The sequence below is a fragment of the Kwoniella mangroviensis genome (assembly GCF_000507465.2).
Source record: "Kwoniella mangroviensis CBS 8507 chromosome 1 map unlocalized Ctg01, whole genome shotgun sequence".
In the NCBI taxonomy this organism is placed as follows: domain Eukaryota; kingdom Fungi; phylum Basidiomycota; class Tremellomycetes; order Tremellales; family Cryptococcaceae; genus Kwoniella; species Kwoniella mangrovensis.
The window spans coordinates 10,973,907-10,988,484 of NW_027062533.1; the positions used below are offsets into that span (position 1 = coordinate 10,973,907).

At 44.1% G+C, this 14,578-nt stretch overlaps 8 protein-coding genes across 8 annotated transcripts; 2 read left to right on the plus strand and 6 right to left on the minus strand.

The window, feature by feature from the left end:
• Nucleotides 1-232: 232 nt before the first annotated feature.
• I203_104166 (uncharacterized protein) lies at nt 233-2,878 on the minus strand (the record flags this gene model as incomplete). The annotated part of the gene is made up of 5 exons (XM_019144240.1): nt 233-348; nt 411-480; nt 548-2,152; nt 2,220-2,419; nt 2,503-2,878. The coding sequence occupies 5 exons, from the start codon at nt 2,876-2,878 to the stop codon at nt 233-235; spliced, it is 2,367 nt and encodes a 788-aa protein (XP_019007289.1).
• Nucleotides 2,879-4,161: 1,283 nt separating this feature from the next.
• On the minus strand, nt 4,162-5,832 carry I203_104167 (uncharacterized protein; the record flags this gene model as incomplete). The annotated part of the gene is made up of 6 exons (XM_019144239.1): nt 4,162-4,774; nt 4,846-4,923; nt 5,008-5,038; nt 5,149-5,367; nt 5,509-5,679; nt 5,763-5,832. The coding sequence occupies 6 exons, from the start codon at nt 5,830-5,832 to the stop codon at nt 4,162-4,164; spliced, it is 1,182 nt and encodes a 393-aa protein (XP_019007288.1).
• A 653-nt stretch (nt 5,833-6,485) lies between these two features.
• On the minus strand, nt 6,486-7,098 carry I203_104168 (uncharacterized protein; the record flags this gene model as incomplete). Its single annotated transcript, XM_019144238.1, has 3 exons — nt 6,486-6,544; nt 6,736-6,991; nt 7,054-7,098. The coding sequence occupies 3 exons, from the start codon at nt 7,096-7,098 to the stop codon at nt 6,486-6,488; spliced, it is 360 nt and encodes a 119-aa protein (XP_019007287.1).
• A 673-nt stretch (nt 7,099-7,771) lies between these two features.
• I203_104169 (uncharacterized protein) lies at nt 7,772-8,409 on the minus strand (the record flags this gene model as incomplete). The annotated part of the gene is made up of 4 exons (XM_019144237.1): nt 7,772-7,839; nt 7,972-8,170; nt 8,246-8,297; nt 8,390-8,409. The coding sequence occupies 4 exons, from the start codon at nt 8,407-8,409 to the stop codon at nt 7,772-7,774; spliced, it is 339 nt and encodes a 112-aa protein (XP_019007286.1).
• Nucleotides 8,410-9,020: 611 nt separating this feature from the next.
• I203_104170 (isopentenyl-diphosphate Delta-isomerase) lies at nt 9,021-10,209 on the plus strand (the record flags this gene model as incomplete). Its single annotated transcript, XM_019144236.1, has 5 exons — nt 9,021-9,183; nt 9,262-9,456; nt 9,563-9,700; nt 9,798-9,911; nt 10,049-10,209. The coding sequence occupies 5 exons, from the start codon at nt 9,021-9,023 to the stop codon at nt 10,207-10,209; spliced, it is 771 nt and encodes a 256-aa protein (XP_019007285.1).
• A 322-nt stretch (nt 10,210-10,531) lies between these two features.
• I203_104171 (uncharacterized protein) lies at nt 10,532-12,004 on the minus strand (the record flags this gene model as incomplete). The annotated part of the gene is made up of 3 exons (XM_019144235.1): nt 10,532-10,811; nt 10,923-11,171; nt 11,280-12,004. The coding sequence occupies 3 exons, from the start codon at nt 12,002-12,004 to the stop codon at nt 10,532-10,534; spliced, it is 1,254 nt and encodes a 417-aa protein (XP_019007284.1).
• A 580-nt stretch (nt 12,005-12,584) lies between these two features.
• On the minus strand, nt 12,585-13,035 carry I203_104172 (uncharacterized protein; the record flags this gene model as incomplete). Its single annotated transcript, XM_019144234.1, has 2 exons — nt 12,585-12,711; nt 12,869-13,035. The coding sequence occupies 2 exons, from the start codon at nt 13,033-13,035 to the stop codon at nt 12,585-12,587; spliced, it is 294 nt and encodes a 97-aa protein (XP_019007283.1).
• A 528-nt stretch (nt 13,036-13,563) lies between these two features.
• Nucleotides 13,564-14,531, plus strand: I203_104173 (60S ribosomal protein eL30; the record flags this gene model as incomplete). The annotated part of the gene is made up of 5 exons (XM_019144233.1): nt 13,564-13,647; nt 13,816-13,864; nt 14,130-14,199; nt 14,313-14,427; nt 14,511-14,531. The coding sequence occupies 5 exons, from the start codon at nt 13,564-13,566 to the stop codon at nt 14,529-14,531; spliced, it is 339 nt and encodes a 112-aa protein (XP_019007282.1).
• Nucleotides 14,532-14,578: the final 47 nt, after the last annotated feature.

Consider the following 14,578-nt stretch of genomic DNA (forward strand, 5'->3'; position numbering starts at 1 on the left):
AGCATTCGATCTCAAAGATGTACAAAGCTGGTACAATCAACCCAAGTATAAGATATGTAGTTGAGAAGGGACAAAGATCGAATATATTGTACAATAAAACATAGAATCATGTGAACCCAGAAAGCTATCTGTCCATCTATAACGGCAAAGTGATTGAACGCTTTCGTTTTGTACTTTTGCCATTTTTGGGTTTTCCTTTTTTTTTTCTCATTCTTTTGTGCTAAGTGGTTGACTAATCATTCGTCACACGATTCTTCATTCTCTCTATTCTAGCTTGATGATCATTTCCTCCTTCCCACTTGAACATCTGTTCCGCATCTTTAACCGTTATTTCCATACGTCCCGTACCTAGCACATTGACCGATACAGTCAGAACATGTACAAAGTGGGTGAATCATAAGTCAACTCACTATCGTTACATGTTGCTTTAGATCGCATTTGATCACATAGATCATCTATCATCAAGTGGTCGACAACGTGCTATCATATCCAATGCCAGAATCAGCAAAACAGCCGCTATATATTGATGGACTGCAAGTACACTCACATCATGTTTCATGCCGAATCTCAACCACAGATCACTGGGTTTGACGATCTTCCCATCGGTATCTACTACATGTACTATCTCCGCAGCGGTTTTCGGTGGACCGAATGTACTGATACCGGGTGATAACGATTTATTACCGCCCATCATACAGCTTGCGAATGAGGAAGCGTGAGCTTGCACAGGTGCAGCCGATGCACTGGACGTTGAAGGATGCGACGAGGCGGATGAAGAGGTGACAGATTGTGGTGAATCGTAAGATGATCGATCGTTGACAGATACACTTGATTGAGGCGATTGGGCGTTGGACTCTGGTTGTGATTGAGATTGCGATTGTAAAGGTGAAGGTGACATGTTCAGGTAGTTGGTCGGGCTGAATGGATTATTGCCGCCAGACGAAGATGGTTGAGCCGAGTTGGTAAGGTTGAACAATTGCGATGGTGAATTACCACCGAATATCTGTTGCAATTGCGCGTTGAAAGCGTCATCTTGATTCATGTCTGTATCCAAATTGTTGTTATTGTTTCTACTTCCAGTCAAAGAAGCCAAAAATTCATTGACGCTGTTATCGGTGATTTCATTCCAGTTGTTCATGGGATCGGTCACAGCTGCGACTTCAGAAGTCGGATCTCGGAATGCAAACCTGTTGAAGTCGTTGACTTGAGGTTGACTTTGAACGGGTTGAACAGATTGGACGGGCTGGACCTGAGCTTGAGGGAGCTGCTGCTGCTGCTGCTGCTGTTGTGATGCCTGAGTAGCTTGAGGCAAACTATTAACAGGATTGGCGCCGAGAAGCCCGAGAGGGTCCCACATGGATTCACCAGCATCGGCGAATGACATCAAAGCAGGTTGAGAGTTAAGCATGGTGAATGGAGTAGGGTTAACGTTATTGCCATACAATGCGGATGCAACTTGTTGGTTGTTATCATTCTTGTTTCCTTGAGACTGATCTTGCAACAATGCTTCAACACCTTGAGGGTATAGAGAAGCCCATAACGCGTTGATATCAGATTGATTGGAGGGCGATGAAGGAGCTACTGAAGAGCTGGAGCTTGTGCCGAATGACTGAAGTTGGGTGCTTGAAAGTGAGTCGCTTCGAGACTGGACTGGATTAGCGTTAGGTCGATTGATGTTGTTGTCGGTAGTGGTGTTGGCGTTGGTGTTATTACCAAACAAGAACGCGTTGAAAGCGTTCGATTGTAGCAGATCAGCTTGAGGCTGCTGCTGTTGGCTACTGCTATCGGTAGTGTTGCCGTTATTGCTGTTCATCGAGACCAACGATTCTGGCGAATCAACGTATCGACCATTGTTGTTGTGTTGAGGAGCAGTGACATCATTGATGCTCTTCAGACCATCGTCAACTGAGCTGAGGGGTGGGGTAGGCGGTTTAGCAGTTTGAGGTCGGGGTATGGCGAATGGCGAAGTGCTATTGCTGTTGCTGTTGTTGGCTGTGCTGCTACTACCATTGACAGGCATCGAGAAGGTGAATGCGGATTGTTTGAGCGAGATATTCTCTTCTTGTAATCGCTTCAAGATACCTCGGAGGTTTTCGTTCTCGACCGATGCTCCGTACGATTTAGCTTCCAGTTCGGCAACCTTCGCTTCAAGCTATGGGACGAGCGCGATGGTCACATCAGCATGAGGTGAATAGGAATGATGTGAATGATGCGCTCACATCTTTCACCTTCGCCTCACGTCTTTCCCTAAAAGCTTTCTGAGCAGCTCTATTCTGCTCTTTTCTTTTCGCAGCTTTATTCGGTTCTTTACCTTCTCCACCATTCGACTTCCGTCCACCTTTCTTTCCTGAGGACTTGGTGGGTTTATCGTTGTTGTGCATCCTCTTGTCCTCGTGTCCGGAAACTTCTGAATCGGAATCTACCGGATCGAAGATGTCAACATGAGATTACTGTCATACTTACAAAAGATGCACGTGAAGCCAAATGAAGAACACAACTTACCTTCCTCATCATCGTCTTCGATTGAGTTGTTCCTATTCCTCGTGGTTAGTCCGACCTTTCTCTTATTCGCACCTGATCCACTGACTCTTCTATTACTGTTCAATTCCCTCGCTGGACTGTCTTCTTCGTCCGACTCGTCAGTTAGGGATAACGGTCTGTCGTGCTTATCTGGCGAGGCTGAAGGTTCCTTCGCTGATGGCGGGGTATCCTCGGGCGTATCCCTTCCCGGTACAGGCATGTTGTTAAAGAACGCCGAAGGTGGAAGGGAGGTAGGGTTGGCTAATGCATCTTTACCAGCTGTGGACGAATTGTCGGCCGAGAAGGTGTCGAGGTAGTTGAGGAACGCGAAAGTGTTGGGTGATAAGACGCTCTCCATTGTTGCTGCAGGTATTGTAATACTATATCAGATGGGAGCAAGGAGTTTGCGAAGTGCCGTGTAGTGAGTGGAAGTATATTGACGATGACGCGATGCACAGTCAATGAAGGTTGAAGACTGGATTGTACAATGATCACCGATCAGTGGTCATATGATAGCTGAGAAGCGTTCACAGTGAATGACTGTTCACAATGACTTTAGATTGATGTGCAGTGATGAAGCAGCAGTTGACTAGATGAAATGAGTGAATGATACGATGTCTGTGCTATTGATGATAACCAAAAAGTTGGGCGAATGAACGTGTGACAGAGTGGATGTGATCGACTCGAGGTGGCGAAATCGAAAGCGAAAGCGCCAAAAGAGGAAAAGTGTAGACGAGTTCCCGTTCCAGACTTTGTATGGTGATCCCCGATGGGTTTCGGATGCTTTCTTTTGAATCTGTACTTGGATCTATACAGTATGTATGTTAGGATGAGGAATGACGAAGGTTGAGATTGCGAGTGGAAGTGAGAGATCCAGAAATGTTCTATCTAATGACAGTAAGTGTATGATGGAATGTGACATGACCGAGTCCGAGTACGTATTACAAAATTGAGTGGATGAGACCCATATGGGTTTGTAATGTTGTATACTACCAATTTTAAGATTTCGTACCATGAGTCTAATCGTGACTTGCCCGTTCACCGCAATGAGTAACCGCACAGGTATACACGCTGAAGTTTGCCCAAAAACAAAGGAAAAACAAAGGTGCTGAGTAAGCTCAACTTCTTGTGATAACGAAATACGAGGTATCCTTTTTGGGAAATTGGCAGTTTCACCACGTTACTACCGCATGTTAGGCACAAGTCAGCGGGGGACGCCGAGGTGATTCATGGCATGGATCCATGCTGTCATTTTACAACCTGTAGCTTAATGCACTTAATTCGGATAACCTATCCCATCGAGGAGCAAAAGGGACTCAATTTCACAGAATGTGTGCTTCCAAGAAAACAACTTCGAGACCGAACACATTTGGACAGTGCCACGGATGCAGCTGATATATCAGCAAGAGCGGAGAAAACGTTGATTCTCATCCAGTCAAGAAAACATGGATGGCTCCTGTGAATTGAAAATGACAAACGAAAAAGTCACCTTGATGTTGTATACATCATCAAACAGAACATATGGCTGGAAATTTACGGACTGACATTACATTCTTACCACTTACCACTAGACAAAAGACAAAAGACAAGAACAGACAAGGAACGATCTCCGTCCTACAGCTACGCCTGAAGATAACCAACTCAATAATCAAAATACAGTCCATTACCCACCAACTGACCTTCTTCCGCCAGCGCTTCATTCAAAATCTTCGCCAACCTCACCCCAGCCATCGCTAACAGCCTCTCTACCACTTTCTGTCTGCCAATTTCACCTAGGTATTTATCCGTATCCAGTTCGATGAGTGGATGATCGTTATTCTTATATTCCTTAGGCCAGGCAATCTGACAATTCAGCGAATGAACATCTTTAGACCAAGTATAAGGACATGCTGGGAAAGTAGTCTGGTTCACACCCTTGAGTTTGAGGTTGGTGGGGTGTAAGGCTATAGCTTGATCTTCGAATCCTTCTGTCTCCCTCGTAGGTATAGGGTATCTCACTTCTGTCAGAGCAGAGAGAGATCCTGGAAGAAGGGATAGGACGATCGACGAAGCTGTCCTGAAATATTCTTTGATCAGTGCTGGTGTAGAAGGTGGGATGTCGGTATGGGATGAATGGGGGAATGGATCTCCTTCGAGGGGACATTCCAACCATGATTCCAAGTTTGGACGCCACCATTCTCGGATACCTTCCCAGACTATCCACCTGACGTAGGGGTCGAATATCGCTCCGAGGAGGTTGGACTCGATCTGTTTGCTAAGATCAATACCAAAAGAGGAAGTCAGTATGAATGACCGGATGTGACAAATAAACATGAACAGACTCACCTTGGCAGAGGACTGGTGTAATTGGACAGCTCTCTTATATTCTTGGTTATGATCCCACCATCCCAAACTGAATGAAGACTATGGAGTAAATGTGAATAGATGAATTAGTTTGATCTAAAATAAAATCGGAAAGTACGAGACTGAGAGCCATTGTACACTCACTTTCGTTGTCTTCCTTCAAATCTGAATTGAGCTATAATCACATTCAGATTCATCAGCTTATTATCTCAACCACAAAGAAATACCTTGCAAGTGCGAAAAGGGATATATGAAAAGATCTCAGATGTAAAGCCCCATACTCACCTCCATTTCCACCTTTATCTCTCCCCGTCAGATGCAAAGGTTGATGCATATCCCCTAGAAAATGAACCAAGAACCTCAACGGTATATCACTGTCTCTTCCGGCTTTACCATCCATGATGATTCTTGTGAAATTCTGAATCGCGGTAACTACATTGACATCTTCGTTGGCCCATCCATGTTCGCCAAACACACATCGTTCAGGTGGGAAGTCATCGATACCTTTATCCAAGATCCAAAGGGTCATTAGCATCGAGTTCGACATATGTATCTAAAATGACTGTAGATGTATGATGACCGATTTACTAGAGTGATGGGATTGTTTACAACTTGTGAATCGTATGTCGATTTAGATACACTCACCATTGATATAATGCATTGGCGCAGTATTCCTATACCTATTCCTAACCTGATCAGCCCAAGCTGCTATAGGAGCTAGATGACAGTTCGCCTCGGCGGGTAAGATGTCGCAGAGTTTCTGACGGGTAGATGGGTGTAAGTGGATTTGAGCGATGGTAGCTACCATCTCATGGCCTACTCGAGCACCAAATCAATCAGTATTTGATTTACCGAAAATAAGTGAACCCGAAGGGATTCTAGATAGCTCTTCGACTCACCAGCTGCTCCCCATGATAAGACGGTAGGCAAGACCGAAGCTACTCCGAGAAGTAGACAAAGGGATCTCATACTGATCAAGTTGAGTCGAGACGATGTGGTGGTCGTATGTATGTATTATCAAGTTAGCAGCTCTTTATATATATTCCAGCCTGAGGTGATGATCAAGAAGGTCTGTATTTGTGAATATTAATAAGTGATTATGTGTTCGCTTTTGATCGTATGTATCGACTTGATTGTATGTATCGAATTGAATTGAATTGAATGTGCAGGCTTCTTGTTCAGTGAATCCTTTGATGTCATCTCATTTGATGATGGTGGATATTTGATCCGGTTATAGCGTAAATCCATCATCCATCATTCGGTTCCCTTAATCGCTTGCGCCCTGACACCCACACCCAGCTAAAGCGATAAGTTAAGGCAACGGGGGATGACTCTCTTCATCGCTTCCCACTCTTACTCTTACTCTGACTCTGTCTCTCAACCACCGACCAACTTTTACATGTGTGCTCAGTCAACAGTATCGACGGACTGATCGGCGATCAACAAAGTACTGTACTTCAAAATCGAACACACGTGCATTTTCATTTCATTTTCTTATAACCATCAAATACTATAAATCTGATACACGATTGGTTACTACTTTTACCATTTGCTTTCATTCATTTGCTAGCAGAAGACATCGATGCACTAGGACAAGTAAGGGGTAATCTGCCGAACTCCTATTACATGTTCTTGCTCATTCGGGAAGTTTGCGATTGTTGTTGACCTTTGTTCATTGGGTCTGTGAATCATCATACATTAACAAGGGGTCAGCAGGTCTATATGATCTTTGGTTGAAGCGAATACGGAGCGGGTAGATCTGATTGTTTTGGGTGATGGCCGATACCGAAATCACCGAATGATCATGAATCACAGTACGACCAGAGGAAGATATCGCTCAGATGGGGATATTAGGAGTACCGTTTCACTCACGATCAGCAGCAACAACTTCATGGTTTAAAGGAGCCAAATCGGTCGATTCGATCAATCCAGGTTCGGCCTCACAGGAATCATGAGGGTGTTTAAATGGGTTATGAGGTTGTCCAGGCTCATGATCATATTCGCGTCTATGACCATGACTATTATGGGTACGGTCGTATCCGCTTTCCATGGCTGCACCTGAATGACCAGACATATTGGCCGAGGTAGCAAATTGATCTTCTCTTCGACCGGTCGAAGAGGTTGATGTCTTAGCAACCAAACCAGAAAACGGTGTTAGCGTGAGACAAGGTAAGGTAGGGTCTCGCTCACATTTTCGATATCTGGTTGAGAACCTTGGGCACCAGTAGGAAGCATTGAAGTACTATGTCACCAGATCCAGTCAGTCGACGGTCGCTTATGGAACAGAATATCAGATGTTGGGGATGCTTGCTCGTTAAGCGGTGAAGACATTGTCAGTGTGAGTTGTTAAGTATTGCAGTATATATTCAGTTATTTTGTCTGAACTATATGGAACAAAAGAGGAAAATGACCTGGACAGCGTCACATCAAGTAGTATTATATATCATCAGTCTTCAGTCATAGAGTGGATCCTCAGCTGTGAGTATGCGAATATACGATCATTATTGCGTATGGCCTACATACATCTTTCTCTGTTGTGCAGAACTCTTCCATTCCATTCTATATGACATGCTACAGAGTGACCTCATCTTGACTCATCGTGTGAAAGACTATTCTAGTCCAAGGATGAAGAATCTGATTCCACACCTTCATACACACAAAGAGAAACAATCCAGACAGGAGTGCCTGAAACCTCATGCAGAGTAGTGGTAGTCGTACACCCACAAACTGATCTTATGACCTTGACTTGCTCATATGATCTGCTTTTTATCCCGCTTAGTTCAAAGTGCGGAATTTCACTTCATGCAATGTGGAAATACAGCATCGTGGCTGATTTGCATTCGTCTAAGATACATCTCGGTAATTCGACTATAAGCTACAATCTGGATTTGCTCTTGATTCTCGTTATCTATTTCTCTCCGACAACAGCGTTATAAGCATCTTTCGCTAGGCTAGTAGCCTGGGAGATCAAACCGGCTACAGAAGCGTGTCATGAAGCAGAGTCAGCTCTGGGTTGTGATGCAAGCGGAAATTGGGCATGGGGACTTTGGTTGGTAGATGGTTAGAGGATCTGAATTGTCCCATGATCGCTGAGAGGACGATACTCACGATCGGAAGCTACCTTCTCATCACCCAACGGGGCCAACTCGGTAGATTCGATGACACCCGGTTTACCCTCCACTACATCCTTTGCATCTTTCGAGATGGTGTGTTCGTAACCGCTTTCAGTGGGTACACCTGAATGTCCACTTAGTTGACCGCCTGTCGCGAATACATCGTCGGATTGAGCGGTAGAAGAGGTTGATACCTGGAATACCACTCGTTAGACAAATGTATCTAGTAGTATCAGGGAGTCACAGTGGATTACAAGGGCTCAACGCACATTTTGGATACCCGGTGCTACGCCTTGAGCACCTGTTGGGTGAACGGAAGTACTATTTTACAGGCGAAAGAGATCAGCATATTTCATACAGACTACTGTCCGTCGGATGTCGAGTGATAAAACCATGAGAGGAATGTCACTCACTCGTTAAGAGCTGAAGACATTTTTCCTAGAATCAATATTACTTGTCTTGTTTTAAAATCGAAAGTTGTTTCGCCTAGTTCTGTGTATGTTTTTGTTTGTATTTCTTGATGCGAAGTGAAAGGTAAAGCCAACATGGAAACCCCACAAAATGCATGCGCTCATATATATATATATCTCGATGGTTTGCGTAGTGTGGGAATCCTCCTCCTTATCTCTGACCTCATACCCATCAATCACGCTGTGTCTTTGCAACTGGTCATTTTCACTTTACAAAGTCACTCTTGAGTCACACTTTGTTAACTTACTGATAACAACGGAACCGACCTTATGACGTCGGTGGAGCCAACAAAACCCGCTGATAAGGGAGACTTTACACGTCAGATATATATGTGTGCTACGACAACGGAAGTATTCCTATCACCCAATGAAGCGCGTCTGTGCAAGGAATTGTCGAACGATGTTGTTGATAAAAGTCAGAAGTCAGGAATCAAAGAATTCAGAAATCCAACCTACCTTACCAGGTACTCTCTATCTTTCAATCATCCATCTGACCTTCCTAAGCCCTTCAACCCCAGTCGTCTTCTCACTTACACACACGCTCTTTACGGACTCATACCCACCCGTCATCAAAATGACCACCGCCGTCACCGAGACCATCCCTCCTTCGCTTCCTTCCACCACCAACACGATCAGTCTAGATACCTATGATGAAGAGCAGGTGAGGTTGATGGAAGAGAGATGCATATTGGTGGATGGGAACGATAAAGCCTATGGAGAGGACAGTAAGAAGACTTGTGAGTCAATCTGACCCTAAGATGTCTCTCTCCTAAACGCAATGTTATGAATACTGACTACTCACTCTCTTTGTGTAGGCCACCTGATGTCAAATATAAATACCGGTCTCCTCCATCGAGCATTCTCAGTCTTCCTTTTCAGACCTTCAGACGGTAGATTGTTATTACAGAAACGAGCCGATGAGAAGATCACTTTCCCCTCGATGTGGACTAATACCTGTTGTTCCCATCCACTGAGTATCAAAGCTGAGTTGGTAGAGGAGAATCAGTCGGGTGAGTGCTCGTCATCAGACCTAACTTGAGGAAGAAGATCAAAATAATATGTGGACTAAGAGATACGATCGCTGACTTATGCATCAATTTGAATCGAAATTGATAGGTGTCAAATCAGCAGCTATCCGAAAGCTCCCTCAAGAGCTCGGTATACCGTCCTCTCAATTGAAATTTGATGATTTCATTTACCTGACTAAGATACATTATCTGGCACCTAGTGATGGATTATGGGGTGAACATGAGAGTGAGTAGCGGGTCTAACCTTCATGCCCGTTGATAATCACAACATATGTCGGTTTTGAGCTAATTTGAATTTTGTTATTTTCTCTGCTTTGTTGTAGTCGACTATATCCTCTTCTCCACCATTGATGTCGACCTGAAATTGAACCCGAACGAAGTGAGCGACGCCAAGTATGTATCGAAAGATGAGCTGGAGGCTATGTTCTCAGATTCCGGTGAGTAATATTTATCAATCTCACCCAAAATCAGTTCTCAATTCCGATACATCATACATGTACAGCTGCCTTGCAAACCTCATAATCAACCTTGTATTCCGATGCCGATGCTCATGCTGATGCATTGCCCTCTTTAGACAACTCTTTCACACCATGGTTCAAGCTCATTGCCCGTGATCTCCTTTACCCATGGTGGGATGAGATGCTTTCGAAATCCAAAGACCAAGGAACGAGTGGAGTAGACGCTAAAGTGTTGGCTAATGGACCTAAAGTCGGTGAATTGATCAAGATGCTCTGATAGTTTCTGATCCGCGTCTTTGGTTTCGATTTTGGACATTTTGGCTTTTCATTCATTCATTTGTACAATTTCGTTCTTTTCCGGTCCTTATCATCCATCTCGATGGCAGTTCCATATATACGATTTAGGTTATACTCTGATTAATATGCATTATACATTATATTCATGTCTAGTTGTCTATGATTCCTTCCTTCGGATAATTTGCCTTGATCAATCTGTCTACATATCTATATCTGATGTACAACAACAAATACATACTCTGATGATTGAATAAGATCTCGCGATTACTGCCCAGATTTCAATAAGATATTCGATCCAATTGCTATACAGTGCTCAAAATACCCCTTCCCCTCCTAGCATCCCAAATTGTACCTCTATCCTTCCTCCAATCTAATCCTCTACCTTCCAACCAATCGATCGCAGCGGTACTACTACTCAGACAATTGAACCAGACTTTTTCGTTCCTTGAGAAATCACTTTCAAGCATGTATGCCAAATGACGATGGAACAAGGGAAAAATCAAACCGTAGCAGGTTGACAAGGAGATAAATTGCGATACGGCGTGAGAGGGCGTCGAGGGGTAATTACAGAATAGAGCGGGGCTACAAGATTATACCAGTATGAGCATAGGTACAGATTAACAGTTCCCCTATTAGGCTCAGCATGGGTTATGAGAGAAGAAAAGTCTTGAGAGATTGAATGCTTGTACTCACTTGGCTAATAATCCTCTAGCAGCCATCACACCTTTAACACCCGTCTTTTCCCTCATAGTTACCACATCTTCATAACTCCATATATCCCCGTTACCCGTACATGGTATTTCGCCTTTGACAGTTTCCACTGCGAATTTGATTCCTTTCAAGTTGACAGGGTCGGTAGATGGTTGATGGCGAGTACGACCGTGTATTGATACATAAGATATACCGGCTGAAAGTGCATTACGAATGAGTGTTTCGGTTTGTCTAAGCAATAATACCATGAACAGTCAGAATTCGTTAGTATTATTATCTACATATCAACTATACTTTACATTCATCGAATATGAAATGTAGAACGTGTAATAGACTCACTTCTGATCAGGATCTATCCTAATTTTAATACTAACACTCCAACCCCAACCCATCCTCTGTCTCACTCCTCTTACCATATCCCTTACCAATTCCGGTTTTCTCAACAAAGCACATCCTATTCCCTCATTATATGCCCATCGCTGGGGACACCCACAGTTGAGATCTATCCCATCTACATATGGTGATATCAGCTCTGCTGCATCCGCAAGGGACTTGGCATTGGGAGAAGCGAATTGGGCGATCAAACTTCCTCGGACTAAAACTGCATCTCTATTTGGTGGAGTGGGACTTGGAGGTAACCTGTCTTTTGTATTGGATGGTGGTCGATAGTATGTTATAAGCTCGTCGGTTGAAGGGGCTAGGTGATCATCATCTGGATGATTCACTCTTACTGCCTCTTTCCCTTTTCCATTAGTACTGGAGCTAGATCCAGAGCTAGGGGTCATCCAGTAAACACCCCGTTCCTCCGAGGAAGTAGAGAAATCTGATACTCTCGCAATTTGAGCTCTTGAGAATTCCTCGGCGAGCATCATAGGTGTGTGAGTGATGTGGGTCTCATAAAGCGATGTTAAGTGTCGGAAAGGTAATTTCGAGCATCTCACTAAGGGAGCGAGGACGTTGGGCTCATAGTGTTCTAGTAGCTCTGACGGGGGGAGGAGAAGTGGTGCGGGAAGGTCGGAGTATAGTTGGGATTCGGATACGTCGGGGTCGAAGTGGATGGACATGGTGGATCGAGGGGGCAACGAGAGATCCTTCTGGGTTGGTGTTGTTGTATAACGTTCAAAGAACTGAAAGGTGAGAGGACAAGACGAAGGAAATTTCATTATTTTGGATTCAACTTGACTTGGTCGAAGTGGAGGTTAATTGTCAACATCCCCAGTCACCAATGCTTCTGACTGTACTCATATTCAAATGGACAAGATCTGATTATAACATAACTGATGCATATGTGTATGCAGACTGGCCCAGGCAGAATCCCACAGATGAGAAGTGCATGCCTTGAATGTCATGATGATAATATATATCGATGCCCAAATGATCCTATAATTATACAATGAATATACTTCGTCCTTCTGAAGCCGACCTAGCTCTGCTAGTCTTCTCCATCCCTTTCAGCCCAATAAGAGTTGATTTTCCATACTTCCTGAGACACTACCTTCGGGCCTCCTTGCTATTGATTCGTTTGAAGGGCAAATCGACGTTGAGATACCACGACAAAAGGTGATTTAGGAATAGAAGTAATGGCAGCAGATATAGTCAGTTATGCAACTTACTTCCAGTCTACATCAACAAGAAAGGTCCTACTCACTCTAACAAAGCTTTCGCTTCGTTCACTTTCCCAGCCAGATATGGTGATCCACCTCTATCAGGATGATTCGCCAACATCAATCGTCGATGGGCATCTTTCAGTCGATTTGACGTTATTGGATCTCTACAGGTGAAATCACAGCATGTCAGAAAGATCCATGGTACTCCTTCATCTCAAACCAGCTAGAAGAGAAAGACAGAGTCCTTCGGTGAGGTTTGATTCTAGGAACACTCTCTTGATGATGATTAGGCCAAGATTGCAGAAGAAATAAGTCACTCACCTCAATCCCAACACCTGTAACGCCTCGGCTTTATCCATCTTCGCCTTGAAACCACCTTTCAAGAATTTATCTGCCCCACTAGCAGACGCTCTGAACATCTGATATCCTACTCTACCCGCTAGACCGGCTCCGAGAAGACTCAGCCCTATGACCGTGGCTGATGCCATTGTGATTGAGATGTAAAGGTCGCTTTGGAAGAATGGAAAGGTGAAGAGACGTGAAGCGTATTTATCGAGGTGAGCTTGCCTGAAGATTAGGAAGTTGCTGAACTATCTATATAGTGTGAAATGTCCGCTATGTGCTCGTTCCTGTGATATTGTAGTTGATACTCCTACATGTCACTTGCTTGCTTCGTGAGAGCGGCAACTTGCTTACAATCTCATGCATGCATGCATCCATCATTCGATCAATCTCGAAAAAAAGGTTCCGTCTTGCTTCTCCAGGTGCCACATCATTGTGAAACGCCGTGGATTAAACGCCGTCCAGCGAAACTGCCACCAAGCAACAAATTTCACACTTGGTGACCACTCACCACTCACACCCCTCTCTCTCTCTCTGACCCTCGTGCTCGTGCTCACTACCAGCCAAATTCGACATTTCATATCAAATCATCGAAATCTTCTTTCTTCCCCATCCTTCAAAAAACCTTCTTACTTTTTACCCGTATAAACCAACCAAAAAAAAGCAGAGACAAGATGGCTCCCGTCAAGAAATCCAAGTCTGCCAAAGCTTCCGAATCTATCAACACTAGATTACAACTTGTTGTCAAGTCTGGAAAGGTGGGTTTATAGTCTGTTGCGTCGAAGGAGAAGGGGAATGGAATGGAACGGATTGGCATGGCATGGCCGAATGATAGATGAGATGATCAGAAGAAGGAAGATTTATGATGTGGGACGCGATTCGAGATTGACGGTATAGGTGCTGATAGTATATGCCTTTAATAATAGTACACCCTCGGTTACAAGCAAGCTCTCAAGCAACTTAGATCCGGTAAATGTGAGTAAACCTGCCCACGTAGAGGTCTAGGCCAGAGCATCGCTCGTAAAAGTCGGAGACTGGAGCCCATATGGCTGAGAAGGTTCTCCTTGCTGACGGTTTTGTGTTTACCTTTTTATCGCTCTCTCTACCTTCATCAAACGTCAAATTTACCATTTTACTCACTCCTACTGACCATCCCATGATGCGTTCTTGGATGGACATCGACATTATCCTATAACCAACACCAATACCGGACGTATATCAACCAATTACCAATAATTAGCCAAACTCATCTTAATCTCCAAGAACTGTCCCCCCATCCGAAAATCCGAGCTTGAATACTACGCTATGTTGTGAGTCATACCATCCCTTCTCTTTCATATTTCGATTTCAAAGCATCTTGCGACAAAGTGCAGATCACACGGTCATTGAGTTCAATGCTGACTCGTATGATTCTCCTCAATAGGTCCAAGACCAACGTCCACCACTACGACGGTTCAAACGTTGATCTCGGTACCGCCGCCGGTAAACTTTACAGAGTCGGTGTTATGTCCATCCAAGACGCTGGGGACTCTGACCTTGTGAGTTTGCATATTCGCCTCGTGATAAAATAAGGAACCAGCTCACTGACTTCAAATTCTCTTTCTGTGTTTGTGTTTGATAGCTCCAAGTCGAGACCGCTTAAACGTGATGCTTAACCTAAACTTTGATCTTTTGGTTCATGCATTGTAT